We start from the raw sequence: 22418 nt of genomic DNA, 5'->3' as shown, positions 1-22418 counted from the left end.
TCTCTTGTTTGTGTTTATAAAGAGGATGCCAGAATTGAAATCCAAACTCCAACGTCTGAAGCTGTAATACAGGCAGTCTTCGGGTTACGTACAAGTTCCATTCCTGAATCCGTCTTTAAGTCGGATTTGTACGGAAGTCGGAACAAGTACCTCCAGTATTATTTAGTGTCAGTTAATCAAACGTTTGTCAGTATATAGTATATATTTTACCTTTCTATGCATATAAAACACTTAAGAAACATATGTATTCCAATAATTAAACCACCGTGTTGCTTAGTAATAATTATAGCTTTCATCGGGGCAGCGCCTTTCAAATGCTCCCATTATTCTCACTTTAAAATTGTTCCGATCGTTGACCAAGTGTAGCCTAACGCTTTTCCAATGACCAATGGCGTTTCACCTCTTTCAAAACACTATTATTTCCACTTTATTTTCAATTCCAATTGCTTCCCGTCAATGGATCAGACACACTGCCAGCAGCGGCTCCCGGGGTCCGCTGGGTCCTCAGGACCACCGCATTGAGACAGGCTAAATGGGACAAGTGGGGGCTGTGCTGGGTTTGGGTATTTGATCCTCCACAATATTCCGCGTGGGAATTTAAACTGGAGGTGGCAGTGTTTTTTTTAATGAAGTTGCGAGCTCGACATCAACCCAGCATGGATGGTACAGAATCACTAGATCGACATCAACCCGGCACGGGAACGGTCTATCACTGGATCAAACTCAGGAAACTCCATTCTCCAGCCCGGCACTGATCTCACTGTGCCACCAGCCGACCAGAACGGGGGGGCGGCGGGTGGGGTCAGGGTGAATCTTACTAAGAAAAGTTTAAGCCAAATACAAAGTTAAACACTCAACACAGTGTTAATGGCAATGACTTAAAATGGCGGATGGCGTTCTCCTTCCTCGGTTCATAAGTACGAGTTGTCCGTTAAGTCGGACGTTTGTAACTCGGGGACTACCTGTAGTGTTGCAATAACTGTTACGCTACTGCGGGACCTCAGTGTAGATTGGAATATCCTTTAAGTATTTTGTCAAAGTCTCTGACAAACTGGTTGCATCATGGCCTGGTATGGAAACAATAATGGCCAGGAATGGAAGTCTACAGGAAGTGGTGGATATAGTCCAATGCATCACAGGTAAAGACCTCCCCACCAATGAACAAGAAGCACTGCCACAAGAAAGCAGCATCCATCATCAAGGATATCCACCATCCAGGCCATGCTTTCTTGTCGCTACTACTATTGGGCAGGAGCATTAGATCCCACACCACTTGATTCAGAAAGTTATTACCCTACCAGGGGTGTCAAACTCATTTTAGGTCACGGGCCGGATTGAGCAAAATGCAGCTTCATGCGGGCCGGATCAGTCGGACGCGTGCGAACGCAGCTTTCGTTGCCTCCGTTTTTTCAGCCTGCTCTCTTGTGTCTCAGTCTCTGCTATAACTACAAAGTGTTTCACTTTACAAATTCCGTTTCTTATGAAGAAGTCTGCCGAATAAACACTAAAAACCCTGAAAACCTGGAACCTGAATAAACTCAGCATTAGCCATATCATACGCCACAGGCGCTTCGATTACTGGGGCCAGCTTTAATAGTAATTAGATATTATCTCGCGGGCCAAAGATAATTCCACCGCAGGCCTTGAGTTTGACATATATGCCCTACACCCATCAGGCACCTGAGCCAGTGTGGATAACTTCACTCAGCTCAACACTGAACTGATTCCACAACCTAAAGACTCACTTCCAAGGACTCTATAAATCATGTTCTCAGTATTAGTTATTTAATTTTTTTTTTATTAGTTGCAGGATTTATCTTCTCTTAAAAAATGGTTTTGTCAGTTTTTGCTTATGTATAGATTTTCATAACTTCTATTGTATTTCTTTATTTTTCTAAAAAATACCCGCAAGAAAATAAATCTCAAGGTAGTATATTGTAACATATTACTACTTCACTCACTTTATAGAAACTATCTTATGCATTTATATTTATTGTCCTTTTTATTATTGTGTTCTTTATCTTATTACATTTTAATGGTTGTGCACTGGATCTGAAGTAGCAAGTATTACATTCCCTTTTACACTTTGTGCTGTAAATAACGTTAAACAATCTTGAATATCAAGGATCAACTTTGTTCTCTATATAGTTAACATGTATTTGGAATTTGCTGTGGTGTGTTGGCCAGGGTGCACCATGCAATAAAAACATTCAAAATTACAGGCATAAAGAATGAAGAGTTATATAAAAGTGTTATAATGTAGCGATGTGCTACACACAGCACTGAAATAACGACACGCAGGTCGTTTCGAGACTAGTTTATTCAAAACTTCGCGGCGCCGGCATTTAATTCCTAGCACCCGCCCTCTCTGGGCAGAAATGACGTCAGAGGTGCATTACCAAAATCTCCCCCCCCGCACGCTGGCTATTTGAGAGCCGATTCGCCTGCGCAGAAAGTGGGTCGCCACAATAGGTTAAAATACAGATATAGAATAAAAAGGTGCATAAATACATGAATACCAACATGTATTTACAATGTAAACAGCATTATAAAAAGTGGTTAGAAGTGTTTACAGTGCAGTGATGGGGGTAATAGAGGAGGGTAGGGGAAGTGGCTAACTAGAATGGTTGATCAGATTACCTGCGTAGGGGAAGGAGCTTTTAAGATGATGTGAAGCTTTTGTTTTAATGGAAGGGAACTTCTGGAAAAGACAGCTTGCTGAGTGAAGTGTCCACAATGATCTTCCTGCCCGTTTCTTTGTCCCAGACACTTACAAGTCCTGCAGTGATGGCAGACTGCAGGCAATGACCACTTCTGCTGATGCATACTTTCAACATTAATCTTACTTTGAATTTGATATTCACAAGTTTTCAACACTTCAGAACAGAATCTCAACAAAGCAGCTACTGCCCTGGTTAGAAGTTTTAAAAAAAGAGTCCCATAGCCTCCTCTACAGCCTCAATGAGGCCACTCTGAAATTGGAGGAGCAACAGCACATTTTCCATCTAGGTATCCTCTAACTCAATGGCATGAGCATCTATTTCACCCCTTCCCTCTTTCTTCTACTTCTCACTCTGGCCTCCGACCCCCTCTACCTCTTCCCCTTGGTGCCCCTCCTCCTTCCCTTTCTCCCATGGCCTACTCTCCTCTCCTATCAGATTCCTTCTTCTTTAGCTCTTTACCTTTTCCACCTATCACCTCCCAGCTTCTTACTTAACCCCCCTCTCCCAACCTGGCTTCACTTATCACCTAGCTTGTACTCCTTCCCCTACCCCACCTTCTTATTCTGCCTTTTTCACCCCTTCCTTTCCAATCCTGGTGAAGGGACTCGGCCCAACACATCAACTGTTTATTCCTTTCCATAGGTGCTGCCTGACCTGCTGAGTTCCTTCAGCATTTTGTGTGTGTTGCCTTTAAAGTCCCATTATTTCACAATGCAAACTAGGCAATAGTTACCCACCTGATTCTCTATATTAGAGAGCTGACGGTGAGATTCTTTTGAGACAACTCTGTTTCCTAACATTCCTCCAAGGTTGCTGGATCCTTGACGGGTCTTCATCCCTGGAAAGTTATAACATGCCGGACGTGAGATAGAACTGAAACAAGCTGGCCACTGAATGGAATGACCCAGATCCAAGTTAGACAGCAAGGTGCAAGTCACACAGTCCCTGTCTTTGCAATGGGGGGGGGGGGGGGGGGGGGGAGAGAATACTCGCTCAATCCCCATCTAGATGGATTCCAATTGCACCTACCTGTCCAGGAACATGGTAACAGAAATTACTGCACGTACTTAATGCATTAGATTCAGATTTATTTATCCCATGTACATCAAAAAAATCCAGAGAAAAGCATGAGTTACATTAACAACCAACACAACACAGGGATGTGTTGGGAGCAGCCTGCAAATATCACCACACATTCTGAGACCAACACAGCATGCAAGCAAAAACTCTTTGCTCTCTTTTTGCTTATATTTCATCTGATAATTTATGGTACATTTAGGATTTATAGTATATTTTACCTACTGAACTTAAGTAAACAAATTACACAACATACATTATGTTGGTGACAATAAACCTGATTCTGACTAACAACGAAATAACAGCAGCAAAACAAGATGGTTTCCTTTCTCCCACCTGCAGACACACAAGAGCCCTCCAACCCCAACTCCCAGAACTAACATGGATTTAAAAACCTCCATTAACTGTGCTGATATTTTATCTTTGAAGAGTTTCAGAGTAGAGAAGGTCTTCAAGTTTCTGGGTGTCAACATCTTGGAGGACATGCAAAGGGCTCAACACATTGATACAATTAGGAAGAAGGCACACCAGCAGCTATCGCTCATTTGGAGCTCGAGGAGATTTGGTATGTTACCAAATACTCCAGTAACTTTCTACAGTGAAAGCTTCTTGCTGGTAGTGACTGGTGCGGAGGCTCAAATGCACAAGGATGCAGAGGGTTGTAAACTCAACCAGCTCTATCACAGCACTTGCCTCCCCCATCATCTAGGACATCTTCAAGAGGCAGGCTCACGAGGCGGCGGCATCCATCATTAAGGACACTCACTATGTGGGACATGGCCTCTTCAAATTACTACCATCAGGGAGGAGGTACCAGAACCTAAAAACTCACACTCAACAATTTAGGAATAATATCTTCCCTACTAGATTTCTGAACAGTCCATGATCCCAAAGAACAATACCTCCCTATTCCCTTTCTTTTTGCACTATTTTATAGTGTAATTTGTAATTTATAGTAATTTTACTTCTGCTTCGTCTGCTCCTATATCTTACGGTCTTATACTGGAAGAATTGGATCGGCCATGATTGAATGGCGGAGCAGACTCGATGGGCCAAATGGCCTACTGCTGTTCCTATATCTTATGGTCTTTAAGTCTTTGCTTTGTACTACTGCCACAAAACAAATTTCACTTCATGCAAGGCAGTGCTAACAAATCTGATTCCGATTCCTGTTATAGAAAAGATGTTATCAAACTACAAGGAGTGCAGAAAAGATTTACCAAGATTTGCCTGGACTTGGGAACCTGCAGTACAAGGAGCAAGTATGTAGACTAGGACTTTATTCCCTGGAACATGGGAAATTGTGGGGTGACCTGATAAGGGTATATAAGATCATAAGGGTATATATACAGGGTGAAAATACCTAGTCTTTTCCCAGGGAAAAGATTGTTAAAAAACAGGGCTGTGGCTTAAGACCAGGGGTAAGAGATTTATTTGATAGATTTTTATATTTTGCACTGTTGCCACAAAACAAACAACTTCATGTCAGCGTATCACATCTGATTCTGATTTACAAGGGAACACTCATAAACTTGCAGAATGTTTATATAACTGACAAATTGAGTTCAAGAATAAGATGACTTCAGTTGCAAGCCCAGAATCTAAATAGGGTGCAAAAGGGTCAGAGAGTTCAACAACAAAAATCATTGAAAGCAGTGATGCAGATCAACAAAGATATTTAAAACAAAAGGCAAAACTGAACTCTAGGTTTTATTTCTGGAGAGTCAGTCAGTAATCAGACTTTAAATAGTGAGAGTCAAATAAAATGTCAAATACCAGAGAGCACAGCTGTGAGAGGGAGAAAGTTTAAAAAGATTAACACAACATAAGAGCAGAATTAAGCCATTTGCCAATTGAGTCTGCTTTGCCATTCCATGATGGCTGACTTATTTTCCCTCTCAACCTATTCTCTCACTTCTTCCCAAGTTCTTTGATAATAGTCTATTAATCCCTGCTTTAAATGTACCCAATGACTTGGCAACTGGCAAAATACCTCATCTGTTTTAAAGGGACATCCTTCTACACTGAGGTAGAGCCCTCTTGTCCTAGACTCCCCTAAGAAGCCTCCCTTCTACGAAGTGTCAACACTTCTCACTACCTCAGTAAAGCAGCCAGCGTAACCAAAAGACCCCACCCAACCTGGACATTCTGTCTTCTCCCCTCTCCCATCGGCCAGAAGATACAAAAGCCAGAAAGCACGTACCACCAGGCTCACGGACAACTTCTACCCCACTGCTCAACAGACTTCTTGTACTATTAGATCGACTTCGGGCCTCACAATCTACCTCATTATGCTCTTGCATTTTACCGTTTACTTACAGTGAACTTTTAAGGAGCACCTTATTCTGCGTTGTTACTGTTTTACCACTTTCTGTCTTAGTGCGCTGTGTAATGATTTCATCTGTATGACCAATATGCAAGACAAGCTTTTCATTATATCTTGGTACATAGGACAATAATAAACCGATACCAAATCAAACCCTAACAATTAATACATGCTGTAGCGGTATCGTTAAACACAGAATTTAAAGACTTTTCCCCCCAGTGGTATGCTGAACTCCCTTGTATAGTATTAGAGGTGATTAGCATAAAGGTTTTTAAGGAAAGTGGATCCAACTTGAAAAGGAAATAGAGGGTTCCAGTTCTGATACATTTATCAATTGTACATTGAAACATGCAGTGAAATACATTATTTACACTAACAACCAACATACTCAAGGATGTGCTGGGGGCAGCCTGCAAGTGTCGCCAACACAGCATGACCATTACAGATTACTATCTAAATGGAGTCAGGTTAGGAAAAGGGGAAGTACAACGAGATCTAGGTGTTCTTGTACATCAGTCAATGAAAGCAAGCATGCAGGTACAGCAGGCAGTGAAGAAAGCTAATGGCATGCTGGCCTTTATAACAAGAGGAATTGAGTATAGGAGTAACGAGGTCCTTCTGCAGCTGTACAGGGCCCTGGTGAGACCCCACCTGGAGTATTGTGTGCAGTTTTGGTCTCCAAATTTGAGGAAGGACATTCTTGCTATTGAGGGAGTGCAGCGTAGGTTCACAAGGTTAATTCCCGGAATGGCGGGATTGTCATATGTTGAAAGATTGGAGCGACTGGGCTTGTATACACTGGAAATTAGAAGGATGAGAGGGGATCTGATTGAAACATATAAGATCATTAAGGGATTAGCCACGCTGGAGGCAGGAAGCATGTTCCCGCTGATGGGTGAGTCCAGAACTAGAGGCCACAGTTTAAGAATAAGGGGTAGGCCATTTAGGACAGAGATGCGGAAAAACTTTTTCACCCAGAGAGTGGTGGATACGCGGAATGCTCTGCCCCAGAAGGCAGTGGAGGCCAAGTTTCTGGATGCTTTCAAGAGAGAGTTAGATAGAGCCCTTAAAGATAGCGGGGTCAAGGGATATGGGGAGAGGGCAGGAACGGGGTACTGATTGTGTATGATCAGCCATGATCACAGTGAATGGCGGTGCTGGCTAGAAGGGCTGAACGGCCTACTCCTGCACCGACTGTCTATTGACCACAATGTTCAGCAAAACAGCACAAGCATCAACAATAAAACAACAGCAAAACAAATCTCTTTCCCATTTCCACACACACACACACACCCCCGCCCAGGCTGCCTTCGGGCCTCAGATCAATAATAATAAAAATAACAACTTATTTAGAGCACTTTTCATACAGACAATGTAATTCAAAGTGCTTTACAATGGGATAAAGTGCAAACATGAAAATAAAAGACTAAAAAGATGTTAGTTAAAAGAAAGGTTAGATACTATAAATAGGTTTTGAGCTGGTGTTTAAAAGTGTCAACTGAGTCTGTATCCCTCAGTTTTAAGAATTGTATTTCACAGATTAGGATAGTTCAAAAAAGCTGAACTGCCAGTTATGTGTTGAGGGAAATTGTTTAAATTTAAGACCAGTGGAAGAAGACCTGGAGCTTGAGCAGGATTGTAAAATGGTCTTGTCGCAGACCGTCAGACCTCCAAGCTCTGGATATGTTGATAGTACCTGGATGACAGCAATCCCAATGAGCATCAAATGATACGCTTTCCATGCTGAATGTGGTACTCACCGCCAGAGCTGAGCTCCTCCAGGTATTCCTTCAGGAGCAGAGCATCAGTGCTCAGAGCCTTGTCGATAATCAGGCTGCTCTTGTCTTGCAACGTCACCAGCAGCCGGCTGTGCTGCTTCATCGAGGGGCTGATCTGCACCACCTTCACATTTTGGCTGAGCTAGACATACGCAAGGTGGCACAGAGAAAGAGCCTGGTATCAGAGACTGTTATTCACTCTGGCAAGCCGGACAGATGCTACATGTACCATTCACCACCTCCTTCAGCGCAATTCAGTCATTACAGATGAGGTGACATTTCACCCGTAAGTCTGTGGGGTCTATACTTGGTGCTCCCTTCTCTGTATCAGTGATACCTGATGCAGAACTGCTTCATCGTGCACCTTCACTCTCTCTGCCACCATAACATCCTGCATTTTGTGGGAGAAGGAGCGAAGGTGCATGAGGGTCCATTTGACTTCGCACTCCAACACGTCCGTCCACGGTGACACCACATTCACGTTGGAGAAATAACACTTCATATTCTGTATGGGTAGCCTCTAACCTGATGTCATGAACATCACTTCTCTAGCTTATGGTAATTTCTTCCTTCTTGCTTTTTCCATTCCCCATTCTGGTTATCCTCTCACTCCTTCTCCTCACCTGCCTCTGATGCCTGTCCTCCTCCTCTTTCACCCATAGTCCACTGCCCTCTCCTATCAAATTCCTCCTTCTTCAGCCTTTTACTTTTCCCATCCACCTGGTTTCACTTCTCACCTACCAGCTTGTACCCCTTCCCCACCCCATCTGGATTCCGTCGCCTTCTTTTCCAGTCCTGATGAAGGGTCTTGGACCAAAATGTCAACTGTTTATTCATTTCCATAGAAGCTGCCTGCTCTGCCGAGTTCCTCCAGCAGTTTGGGTGTATTACTATTGGACAAGTTTAGTGCAAGAGTCTGGATCCACTAGTCCACTCAATTGGGTCAAAAACTAAAGTTTGGAAAAAATAATCCAATGCATTCAAATGCACAACTTTGCAAAACTGGGTACATATCTGTGTCATTTTAAAAAATAAATAAATAACCCTTTGAACTTAGGAAATAAGAGCAAAATAAATTGAGTCAATTAACTACTTGCAATGTCTGTTAAAAGCTGACTTGATTGATCTCAAGGTAATGGAGGGTGCAGAAGAGGGTTACCAGGCTGATGGCTTGGTAGCGTAGCAATTAGGGCAACACTTTACAGTGCCAGCAATCGGGGTTCAATTCCCACTGCTTTCTATAAGTAGTTTGAACATTTTCTTCATGACCACATGGGCTTCCTCCAGATTCTCTGATTTCCTCCCACATTCTGAAGATGTACAGATTAAGATTAGCAGGTTCTGGACACACTATGTTGGTGCCAGAAGCGTGGTAACATTTGCTGGCTACCTCCAGCACAATCCTCAGTTGCAAAATGACACTTATACTATTAGCTTTTTATGGACATGTGACAAATACAGCTAAGCTTAAATCTTAAAATCATAGAGGGCATGCTCTATAAAGAGAGGTTGGATAAACTTGGGTTGTTTCCTCTGGAGTGGTGGAGATCCGGTAGGTTATAAGATTGTGAGAGACATGGATAAAGCAGCTAGCCAGTATTTTATCCCCCATGATCAAAGTATCAAAAACTAGAGAGTATGCACTTAAGGTGAGATGGGGTAATTCTAAAGATTTGTAGGACAAGCTTTGTATTCTGCAGAGTGATTGGTATCTACAAAGCACTGACCAGGATGCTAGTGGAGGACGGTATGATTGAGGCATGCAAAAGGCTATCGTAGATAGACACACGATTGTACAGAGAGTGGACGGATTTGGACCTTACGTCTGTGGAAGGGATCTGTTCAGTACTTAATTACTAGTTTAATTAGTTCAGCACAACACTGTAGGTCTAAAGGCCTGATTCTATTATATATTATTCTATTTATCTGCCTAGTCCCATTGACCTGCCCCCAGACCATAGCTTTCCATACTTCTTCCATCCTCATACCTATCCAAATTTCTCTTAAATGTTGAAATCAAACCCACATCCCCCACTTCTGTTACAAGAACACGTATACTGAATTGTATCAGATCGATGGTGAGATTGTGCTTGCCTGTGAGCATGCACATGTTCGACAACTGATTACACAGTGAATCTATTGGGCCTCCCACAAATGGAAGAGACTCTCTTTCTATGCAGGTTTTCTAGAGCACATGTTTTCATTTCAGTGGGTCTGGCTCGTAGCCCCCACATTGTACATTGCCCGGCAAGTAACGTGGCTAACGTGACTCAGTAAAATCATTTAATCATACTACTCCAACATCATTCTTGCTCCGGGATATGTAACTGATATAATTCAGTAATAGATTTGAGTTCAAATAACTCAAATTATGTTCCAAATCTTCGCTTATTTTGGTGCAACAGTACCTGGAATGTCAAGACGTACAAAAAAGCTGGATGAACTCAGCAGGTCGGGCAGCATCTGTTGAAAGGAGCAGTCAACGTTTCGGGTCGAGACCCTTCGTCAGGACTAAAGAAGGAGGGGGCAGGGGCTCTAAAAAGGTGGGGGGAGGGTGGAAAACCAATCAGAGGAAAGATCAAGGGTGGGGGAGGGGAAGCAGGGAGGGGATAGGCAGGAGAGGTGAAGAAGGAATCTAAGGGGAAAGCACTATGGGTAGTAGAAGAAGGCAGAGTCATGAGAGGTGATAGGCAGCTGGAAGAGGAGACAGAGTGAAGGTGGGATGGGGGAAGGGAGAGGGAGGGATTTACCGGAAGTTGGAGAATTCCTTCACATTCTCATTCTGATATATCCATACATGGCCTCCTCCACTGCCATGATGAGGTCAAACTTCGGTTGGAGGAACAACATCTCATATACCGTCGGGGTAGTCTCCAGCCCCTTGGTATGAACATTGAATTCTCCAACTTCAAGTAATTCCCTCCCTCTCCCTTCCCCCATCCCACCTTCACTCTGTCTCTTCTAGCTGCCTATCACCTCTCATGACTCTGCTTTCTTCTACTACCCAGAGTGCTTTCCCCTTAGATTCCTTCTTCACCTCTCCTGCCTATCCCCTCCCTGCTTCCCCTCCCCCACCCTTGATCTTTCCTCTGATTGGTTTTCCACCCTCCCCCACCTTCTTTATACGGCCCCTGCCCCTCCTTCTTTAGTCCTGACGAAGGGTCTCGACCTGAAACATTGACTGCTCCTTTCAACGAATGCTGCCCAACCTGCTGAGTTCATCCAGCTTTTTTGTACGTCTTGAATTGACCACAGCATCTGCAGTGTACTTTGTGTTTAGTACCTGGAATGTTTTAGCAGGGCCTCCAGATTTGAAGATCACGATCAGAGAAGATTTATTGTCCTTCTCGACGATTTCAAAGCTCCCCTCCCTCCATTTTGTGGTGCCGGTCTGGATGCTGTGGATCCGGATCTGGCCAAACACTTTCATTAGTGCCATTGTGTAAAGGATTTAAATCAGGCTTGCAAGCAGCCGTCAACTCCACCAACAAACCTGCAACAGAGATTATTATAAATGGATTAGGTCCCCTGAAGAAATTAAATCTCACGTAAAACTACCAAAGATACATCCTGTGACCAAGGACAACCAAACTCATGTTTTAAATCAAAAGCAAAACAATTGCAAACGATGAGAGTCAGGTGAGGCAGCATCTATAGGGAGAGAATCAAGAGTTAATCTCAGATTGCTGACCCTGCATCAGAACCAGAATAATCACTGACATAGAATGAAGGACCTTACACAGCACAATACAGGCTCTTCAGCCCACAAACCTACTCTGAGGTCAATCTAACCCTTCCCTCCCACTCAACTCTCCCTTTTTCTATCGTCCATGGGCCATCTAGGAGTTTCTTAAATGTCCCAAATGTATTTGGCTCTACTGCTACCTCTGGCAGGTTGACCCATGCACCCACCACTGTGTGAAAAATCTGCCTCTGACATCTTCCCCATACTTTCCTCCAAACACTTTAAAATGACAGGAATTTCGTTGTTTTGCAACAGCAGTATAACACAAAGGCATAAAATTACAATAAAGATTGCTAAAGAGAAGAAATAATGAAGTAGGGTTCATGGACCATTTAAAAATGTGACAATCTATTTTTATTTTGTTTAGAGAACAGGCTCTCTGGCCCAACGAGCCACACTACCCAGAACCCACCTATTTAACCCTAGCCTAATCACAGGACAGTTTACAATGACCAATTAACCTGTATGTCTTTGGAATGAGGAAACCCACCCAGTCACGGGCATTGTAAAGCATTGCGCTAAGGGCTACACTACTGTGCCACCCCACATCTGATTGCTGGAGGAAGAAGCTGTTTTTGAATTGTTGTATGTTGGTCTCTGAATATTGAACCTGAAATGTTAACTTGACTTTTGAGTATCTGCAGCATTTTATGTTTAATTCATGTTTTTAAGTTCCTGAGGGAAAGTGAAACATTATTCCCATTTCTCATTCTCCCCAAAGTGAGCCATGGCATGTCCTATCCTGCGCCCACAAAAGGTGCATTCCACCATCTCTCAGTTGACGAAGCTACTTTAAACAGAGATATTAATCAGCAACAAGGCTAAGTTATTAAGCTATGTTACAGAAGTTTAATGTCTTATAAAAAGGCCAAAATAAGAATTACTTTACCCTTAGAGCTCTTGCGCAGTCGTGCTTCATCTAGAGATTGTTACTCAAAATCAAAGTAACATTTATTATCAAAGTATGAATAAAGTTTAGATTAGGCTTTTTTTTAAAAAAACATTTACACTTAAGCATCAAAACATACAGTAAAATGTGCTGCTTGTATCAACAATGTGCAGTTCTCAAGTGTTACTACACTTCCAGCGCCAAGAAGCATGCCCACGATTCTCTGATCTTAACCTTTGGAATATGAGAGGAAACTGAAGCACCTGGAGGAAACCCATGCAGTCACAGGGAGAACGTAAAACCACCTTACAGACAGCAGCAGGAATTGAACCCATATCTTACAACTGGCTCACTGTAAATCAACGCACTAACCACTAGGCTATCATCATATTCTACCTTGAGATTCATTTTCTTGCATGAAAATAAAGAAATACAATAGAATTTACTAAAGAACTGTACAATAATAAAACTGACAGAAAGCCTCTCTGGAAAAAGAGAACAAATTACAAAAAAAAACTGAGAAGACGAGCTGTAGAGTCCTTGAAAGTCAGTCTGTAGATTGTGGAATCAAGTCAGTGTTGAGGCGAGTGATGCTATCCACGACGGTTCAGGAGCCCTAACGGTTGTTCCTGAACCAGGTGGTGTGGGATCTAAAGCTCCTGTATTTACTTGGTCTTGTGATCAATTGGTCCACTCCTAGATTTTAAGAGTAATTTAGCAAGTCAGGCAGCATCTATAGAGAGGAATAAAGAATCAATATTTCAGGCCAAGACTCTTCATGGTCTCGGGCCTGAAATGTTGACTGTTTTAATTTGTGAGCTTCAGATGACCAAGGAATTTCATTGCACCCTGGCACATCTGACAAACTAATCCAAATCTCCATTTCCTTCACTTCCATTCCAACACTGGTGTCGTCTAAATCACTTAGTGATATAGAGTACAACAGCACAGAAACAGGCCTTTCAGCCCATCTATTCCATGCTGAGCTGTTATTCTCCCTCGACACATTGGCCCAAAACCCTTCATCAGGACTGGGAAGGGGGAAGATACCACAATAATATGGGGCAAGAGAAAGGAGTACAAGCTGCCAGGTGTGTGAGGGTGTAAGAACCTCGGAGGTGATAAGGGCTGGAGAAGAAGGGCCCCAGGTGAAGGAGATATGTAAGTGAGGAGAAGAGGCATGAGGCCAGAGTGGGGAATAGAGAAAGAGGAAAGGGGGATGGGGAAAAATGGCTGGAAGTTGGAGGGCAGAGGATACCTAGTCAAAATATGAGATGTTGCTCCTCCAATCTGAGAATGGACTCATGGTAGGAGAGGAGACCACGGACCAACATGTTAGGACAGGAATGGAAATAGGAATTAAAATGTTTGGCCACTGGGAAATTTGATTTTTTTGCCGATGGAGCAGAGGTGCTCAAAGTGGCCCCCCAAAGACAGTCGGATCTCAGCAAGTAGAAGAGGCCAGATCTGGAGTACCAGATGCAGTCGATGATCCCAACAGATTAGCAGATGAAGTCTTATCTCACCTGTAAGGACTGTTTGGGGACCTAAATAGAGTTGAGGACAGAGGTGAATGAGCAAGTGTACACTTCAGCCACTTGCAGGGATAAGTGGGACGGGTTGAGTGGACAAGGGAATAACTGAGGGAACGACCTCTGTAGAAAGCGGAATGTTGGGGGGGGGGGGGGGGGGGAGACAGACGAGGTCGATGATAGGGTCCTGTTGAAGATAGCAGATGTTGCGGGAAATGATGCATTCAATGCGGAGTCTCAAGGGGTGGTAGGCAAGGACAAAAGGAACTCTATCCCTGTTAAGGAAGTGGGAAGATAAGCTGAGTACTGATATCCAGGAAAAGGAGGAGACGTGAGTGGGGGCAGCATCAATGGGGGGAGTTTGGAAACCCTGTTCTTTGAAGGAGGACATCTCTGATGTGAAGTGCTCCCCTTCCACCTTCCTTTCCAGTCCTGAAGGGTCTTCGTGTGAAACGCCAACTGTTTCTTCCTCAGCATAAAAGCTGCCTGACCTGCTGAGTTCCTCTAACATTCTGCATGGGTTGCTCTGGATTTCTAACATCTGCAGAATCTCGTGATTAAGAATAATTTTCCAGCAACTTTACTGCCAAATCTGTTACCAACAGTTGTTTTTGAATTGGAAGAGCTCACTTGCACCATTAATTCCTGCAATTTCTGACACTACATATCAGTGTTACAACTCTCGCTTGTAATACTTGTAAACATACCTATAACTTGAACAAAATCCAAGTTTTGGGTACCTTTACAACAGTGAAAAACCTCATAACCATTACAGATGTGTAATTTTGGAATTTTTAGGTCAGCGACCCTGGGCTTTGATATCTGCCCTCTTATCAACTGACATGATAGGCCAAGTCACTGAGTACATTTAAAACAGAGGTTGATGGTTTTTGATTAGTCAGGGTGACAAAGGTTATGTGAAGAAGGCAGGAGAATGGTTTGAAGGGGATAGTAAATCAGCCATAATCAAATGGTGGAGCAGACTTGATGGGCTGAATGGCCTAATTCTGCTCCTACTGTAGGTCCTGTGATAGAAATCATGGAAGACAGAAACATGGAGAGATGTGTAAGAGGGAAAGGTTAGATTGATTTTAGAGTAGGTTAAAAAGTCAACTCAACATCGTGGGCTGAAGGTGCTGTAGTGTTCTATATTCAATGACAAATGTTTAAAATTCTATAATTCCAGGATCTCCCAAAGATAAGACAAGAGCTACCATTGGGAAGGAGGTACAGTAGCCATCGGACCCACATCACCAGGCTCAGGAACAGTAAATACACTTCAACCATCAAGGCCCTGAACTAGCATGGATAGCTTCACTCACCTCAATGCTGAACGAACTAAATCCACAACCTCTGGATTCATTTTCAAGGACTCTACAACACATTTTCCATTTTTATAAACTTACTTATTTGTATTTGCAGCTTGTCTTTTTCTGCACATTGGTTGTCAGTCTTTATATGTAGTTTTTCATTGATTCTACTGTGAATGTCCACAAGAAATCGAATCTCAAGGCAGTATATGGTGACAAATACATACTTTGATAATTAATTTACTTTGAACTTTGAGTGAAAAATTGTGAGTTGCCAGGACCAGCAGTTGAGCTGTCAGGAACACTAGTAGCTTAGGAGAGGCTAAAATCAGAAAATGATTCAAAGAACTGTGACCATGGTGATAGCCAGGGAATTAGGATTCATTAAAAGAACTAAGGCATCATCGGAAATATAATAAGACCCGAAGGACCACAATACTACAGTGATGCATTGCTCACACACAGCACGAGCTTCAAAAACACAAATTACTCTTGGGGGAATCATCAGCAATACACTACATGGGAGTCAGCTTATGTTAAAGGATAAACACATCTCAAATCACGATTATAGAAGAGGAATCAGAATCAGGTTTATCGTCAATCCCATACATCATGACACTTCAACATGGGGAAATCTGCAGATGCTGAAAATTCAAGCAACACACACAAAATGCTGGTGGAACATAGCAGGCCAGGCAGCACCTATAGGAAGAAGTACAGTCGACATTTCGGGCCGAGACCCTTCGTCAGGACTAACTGAAAGAAAAGATAGTAAGAGATTTGAAAGTATGAGGGGAGGGGGAAATCCAAAATGATAGAAGACGGGAGGGGGTGGGTGAAGCTAAGAGCTGGAAAGGTGGTTGGCAGAAGGGATACAGAGCTGGAGAAGGGAAAAGATCATGGGATGGGAGACCCAGGGAGAAAGAAAGGGGGAGGGGAGCACCAGAGGGAGATGGAGAACAGGCAAAGAGTGATGGGCAGAGAGAGAAAAAAAAGAGGGGGGGAATAAATAAATCAGGGATGGGGCAAGAAGGGGAGGAGGGGCATTAACAGAAGTTAGAGAAATCAATGTTCATGCCATCAGGATGGAGGCTACCCAGACGGAATATAAGGTGTTGTTCCTCCAACCTGAGTGTGGCTTCATCTTGACAGTAGAGGAGGCCATGGATAGACATAGCATAATGGGAATGTGCCCATTCCATCATGGCTAAATTATTAACCCTCTGAACCCCATTTTCCTGTCTTCTCTCCATAACCTTGGACATTCTTACTAATCAAGAACCTATCAACCTCCACTTTAAACATGCCCAATGACTTGGCCTCCACAGCTGTCTGTGGTAATAAATTCTTCAGGTTCACCATCCTTGGGCTAAAGTAATTCCTCCTCATCTCTGTTCTAAAGGCTGTCTCTATTCTGGGGCTGTGCCTCTGGTCCTAGACTCTCCCACTATTGGAAACATCCTCTCCAAGATTATTTCTATTTGTCACATGTTCATCAAAACATGAAGTGAAATGGATTATTTTCATCAACGACTAACGCAATCTGAGATTCTTCTGGGGACAAACACATATATCCATGCTTCTGGCACTAGCACTGCATGCCTACAATGTTCATTAGGTATTCTTACACGAGAAGCCGGTACTGACCAGTACCAGGTGTGGGGGTTTGCAGTAAATGCACAAACATAAAAATATGCCCGAACAGTATCACTGTCCGCAGACAGCTGCTTCCTAACGTGAGAAACCACCTCTCTCTTCTACCAAGATCAGTAAATTGAAGGCAATAACACACAAGGTTGAGCTAGTGATGACATCCCTCTGCCACTAATATGTTTAATACTGAGTTCAACCCAAATATTTCCACTAGACCACATTTACATCATTCAGTCATTTTGCCTCTTTATGTCCCATTCCCTTCCTGTCTCTGCACTTAGCACTATCTAACTTAACTTCTATCTCTGATGAAAGACCATTAACTAAAGTTGCAAAGACGTACGGGTCAGGGTAGTAAGTTGTGGGCATGCTATGCTGGTAATGGAAGTAAGGTGATATCTGATCTGCCCCCAAAACAACATCCGACTGTGTTGGTCGTTGATGAAAACAGCCCACTTCACTTCATGCTTTGATGAACATGTGACAAATAAAGCTAATCTCTTTTTAAAGCAACACACACAAAATGCTGGATGAACTCAGCAGGTCAGGAAACATCTATGAAAATGAATAAACAGTCAACATTTTGAGCCAAGACCCTTTATCAGAACTGAAAGGAAGGGTGAAGTTAGGGGGAGGGAAAGGAATACAAGCTAGGTGATAGGTAAGGGGGAGAGAGGGGATGAAGAGAAAAGCTGGCAGGTGATAGCTGGAAAAGGTAAAGGGTCAGACAAGAAGGAATCTCATAGGATAGAACAGTGAACCACAGGAGAAAGGGAAGGAGGAGGGGCACTGGGCTGGAAGTAATAGGCAGGTGAGAAGAAATGGTAAGAGGGGAGTCAGAGTGGGGTTATTGAAGAAGCAAGGGAGAGGGGAAAAAAATTACTGGAAGTTGGAGGAATTAATGTTCATGTCTTTAGGTTGGAGGAAAGCCAGACAGAGTGAGGTGCTACTCCTCCAAAATGAGAGTGGAGTCATTGTGGCTGGAGACAAGCCCTTGGACCAATGGGGACTGTAATTAAAATGGTTCGCTACCAGGAAATTCTGCTTGTTGTGGACGGGGCTAAGCTGCTCGATAAAGCGGTCCCCAAATCGATGCAAGGTCTCACCAGTGTAGAGGCTGCAGCATCAGAAGCACCGGATACAGTAGTCGACCCTGGAAGGACTGTTTGAGGACCTGAATGGAAGTGTGGTAAAATCCTGTTGAAGATGTGGAAGTTATGGAGAATGATGTGCTGGATATGGAGGCTCATGGGGTCCTAGGCAAGGGCAAGAGAAACTCTATTCCTATTAAGGCAGTGGGAAGATGGGGTGAGGGTGTTTGGGAAATGGAGATACAGATGAGGGTAAAATCAATGGTGGAAGAAGGGAAATCCCGTTCTTTGAAGGAGGAGGACATCTCAGATGTCCTTGAATGGAAAGCCTCACCTTGGGAACAGATGCTGCAGACACCAAGGAATTGAGAAACGGAAATAGCAGTTTTACAGGAGATGGGGTGAGAAGAGGTATAGTCAAGATAGCTGTGTGAATCGGTTTTTTAATGTTTTTTTTTAAAAATTCTTCAAACCTTGTCACAATAATCAGCAGCTGTGGGCTCCTCTAAGCAGCTGCCTAGCACTCTGAAAATTAAAATAAATGATGCCGTTTCCTCAGTTCGTAATGTAATTAAGAAATGGCAGTTAACAGGAACGGTGGAGGTCAAGTTGAGGTCTGGAAGACCAAGAAAATTTTCTCTGAGAACTGCTCGTAGGATTACTAGAAAGGCAAATCAAAACCTCCGTTTGACTGCAAAAGACCTTCAGGAAGATTTAGAACACTATGGAGTGGTGGTGCACTGTTCTACTGTGTAGCAACACCTGCACAAATATGACCTTCATGGAAGAGTCATCAGAAGAAAACCTTTCTTGCATCCTCACCACAAAATTCAGCGTCAGAAGTTCGCAAAGGAACATCTAAACAAGCCTGATGCATTTTGGAAATAAGTCCTGTGGACTGATGAAGTTAAAATAGAATTTTTTGGCTGCAATGAGCAAAGGTATGTTTGGAGAAAAAAAGGTGCAGAATTTCATGAAAGAACACCTCTCCAACTGTTAAGCACGGAGGTAGATCGATCATGCTTTGGGCTTGTGTTGCAGCCAGTGGCACGGGGAATATTTCACTGGCAGAGGGAAGAATGAATTCAATTAAATACCAGCAAATTCTGGAAGCAAACATCACGCCGTCTGTAAAAAAGCTGAAGACGAAAAGAGGATAGCTCTACAACAGGATAGTGATCCTAAACACACCTCAAAATCCAGAATGGACTACCTCAAGAGGCACAAGCTGAAGGTTTTGCCATGGCCCTCATAGTCCCCCAACCTAAACATCATCAAAAATCTGTGGATAGGCCTCAAAAGAGCAGTGCATGCAAAATGGCCCAAAAATCTCACAGAACTAGAAGACTTTTGCAAGGAAGAATGGACGAAAATCCCCCAAACAAGAATTGAAAAACTCTTAGCTGGCTACAGAAAGCATTTACAAGCTGTGATACTTGCTAAAGGGGGTGTTACTAAGTACTGACCATGCATGGTGCCCAAACTTTTGCTTCGGGCTCTTTTCCTTTTTTGTTATTTTGAAACTGTAAAAGATAGAAATAAAAGAGTAATCTTGCTTAAAATATTAAAGAAATGTCGCATCTTTAACTTTATGCATTTTGGAAATCAGGTAATCTTTTACTCGCTTGGCTATTCACAGTAACAGAAATTTTGACTAGGGGTGCCCAAACTTTTGCATGCCACTGTATATTTTATCTTCTTCTGATTTCTTCCTTTTTCTTAATCACATACTTTCCGTAACTCAGACCCAAGCACTAGCTTCAGTTTTCCTTCTATTTCAGTCTGCTGTTGAGTTTTACAGTGTCTATTAAGATCATGTCTTCAATGTGAGAAAGTGTTTTCACAAACAATGCACAACAGTTTTCCTGACAGACCCACTATAAATAAAAACTAATTTTCCCACTGTTCATTGAATTCACGCTTACTATCACTTTCTGCTTTTCTTTTGCACTGTGATGGATAACTGAATGTACAAACGAGGCTTAATTTTCGAAAAAGTACAAAACTGCAAATGTTCACAAAGGACGAACAAAGCACAATTCCGTAGCGCATGAGTGTTAATTGTAAACCGATTGGCAAAAACCTGCAATGCGCCGCTGGTGCAGACACCTGGCGCCTCAGTATCAAACAAGTATTAAACGTGTATCGAACAGTTATGGAACGACTGCAGAACAAAAGTCCTTCTTTCCTAGTTTGACTCATTTAACATTTTTTAAAATTGAGAACAGATTAATGTGAAAGAAGATAACATTCGCCAAAAGATGTGCACGAAATAATAAAATCGCTAAAATAATTGCTAAGTTTTAGATTTATTCTCAGTAAAATCCTTTTCTAGCTCTAAGCTACTTGAATCCCTGTTATAGACTTCTTTTTACAAATCGGTTTTTGGTTAATACTTTTTGCATGAGTAGACTTTTTTATTATTATCACTGGGGTGCAATGCGCCACTTTGGGCACATGCACCATAGGTTGGCCATCCCTGTTGTAACAAATAATGCTAATCTTCAACCTTTTCAATCATTAGTGCAATTGGGGAAGGAATTTCAAGATCTTGGTCCAATAATACTGAGGGAATGCCAACATATTTCCAAATTTAGATAGCACCTGGCTTGGATCTCAGGTGCCTGGTGCCCCCATTCTTCTTGGTGGCAGTGGTCATAGGTTGGGGTGGTCCTGTCATACACTTGGCAAATAATTGTCATGGCATTTATTAGAAATGGTGCATACTGGAGCCACACCAACTCCCCCACCCACGTGGCTTTACCTATCACCTAGCTTGTACTCCTTCCTCCTCCTCACACCATCTTCCCCCTTTCTTCCCAGTGCAGATGAAGGGACTCGGTCCAAATCAACTGTTTATTCCCTTCCGTAGATACTGAGTTCCTCCAGCATTTTGTGTACTGCTTTGAAGTCAATGGTTTGTCAGTGGCTGAGGAATGAATGCTTAGCTTAGAGGATGGGAGGCGTCAAGCAAGTTGCTGGATCTGAATTCTTCTAGCAACTGAAGGTGATGGTGTATGAACACATCACTTATATCCTCAGCATCCAATTTGACATGACCTGACCAATCCTTCCTAATACCAGCAAACTACGCAAAGCACTGAACATGCCCCACAACCACAGCAAAAAAAAAGATAGCTACAAAACATTCAAAACACAGGGATGGAGCAATCTGTAGCACCTCACTGACTACCTGCATTGCTCGTTTCCTGTCACCCAATTCCACAACCACAACTCATCTCCCCCTCCCATCATTACCGACCTCTCCCCATCCCAGTTCAGTGCATTTGCTCTCAATCTCACACACACTCCACACTCTTCCTTCCCCTCCTCCAATCATGGAACCTGACCCACCCCTCCTCCCGCCTAGTTATTCCCTCTGTACTTCAACTCTCCTCCTGCCCCCAATCCCACTCCCTCCCCTCCACCTCTCAATCCTGCCACTCTCACTCCCTCCCCTCAGTCCCAACACTTCACCTCCATCCCACCAACTCTAACTCCCTCTCAGACCCCATCCCTCCCCCACCTCCCAATCTTACCACCTCACCTCCCTTCCATCCACACCTTTATCCTGCCACTCTCATCCCTCAATCCGGTCACGCCAGCACTTTACCAGACTCTCACCCCCACCTCTCAACATCCCCTCACTCCCGATTCTCCACTCCAACGAGACCAGGCGAACGGCGAAGGGGACCCACACGGGGTCCCGGCATATTACCGGGCAGTTCCCATGGAAACACTCACTCCCGCCACTTACCTGCCGTTCTCAGGGAGACCACCTACCCGTCGTTCCCGCCACTTACCTGGCGTTCCCATGGAAACTGCTCCCCGGAAACTCACCGTCGGCCCCCGTGCAGACCTCCCCCTCCAGCCCCGCGCGCTCCCGCCACTTACCGGGCTGCCCGTTCCCATGGATACCGCTCCCGCGCGCCGCCCGAGCAGACCGTCACCACCGCGAGATGGCGGGAACCAGACTCGCGCTCCCAGGCTGCACCGCGCGCACTAGCCCGACGGGAAACCCAACCCCCGTCCCGGTTCAGCCCCCCCCCCCCCCGCATTGAATCGCCGCCCTTCGCCGGCGGAACCTGTCGGATAACGGGGAAACGCGGAGTGTGGGGGGGGGGGCAGGTAGAATAAATAAATGGCTCCCCGTTCCGGTCTGAAAAGGCGGCCAGTAAAACCACTGCCGGCCTTCCCCCCTCCGTCAAAATATTGCCTCATCAAAAATATATTTTCTTTTTAATATTCTATCTGATTTCAGCAATCCTCCGGTACTTTTATTCAACAATTGCAG

The 22418-nt window shown here is 43.6% G+C and overlaps 1 protein-coding gene across 2 annotated transcripts in view; it reads right to left on the bottom strand.

Moving 5' to 3' along the window:
* Positions 1–22113, bottom strand: part of usp37 (ubiquitin specific peptidase 37) — a 78807-nt gene extending 56694 nt beyond the window's left edge. Inside the window, exons 1-5 of one of the 2 annotated variants that reach the window (XM_073046269.1) lie at positions 22019–22085; positions 19591–19647; positions 11188–11397; positions 7887–8046; positions 3461–3561 (exon numbers count right to left, since the gene is read on the bottom strand). In XM_073046269.1, the coding sequence (XP_072902370.1) occupies positions 3461–3561; positions 7887–8046; positions 11188–11343 (417 nt within the window). In that variant the 5' untranslated portion in view covers positions 11344–11397; positions 19591–19647; positions 22019–22085. Of the gene's footprint in view, positions 1–3460; positions 3562–7886; positions 8047–11187; positions 11398–19590; positions 19648–22018 lie in introns of both variants that reach the window. The other variant, XM_073046268.1, reaches the window with a different exon arrangement.
* Between the last annotated feature and the right edge of the window lie 305 nt (positions 22114–22418).

Source organism: Hemitrygon akajei, chromosome 5, assembly GCF_048418815.1.
Source record: "Hemitrygon akajei chromosome 5, sHemAka1.3, whole genome shotgun sequence".
NCBI lineage: Eukaryota > Metazoa > Chordata > Chondrichthyes > Myliobatiformes > Dasyatidae > Hemitrygon > Hemitrygon akajei.
Note: the sequence above shows the minus strand (reverse complement) of the source record. Positions and strands in the feature narration are given on the sequence as shown.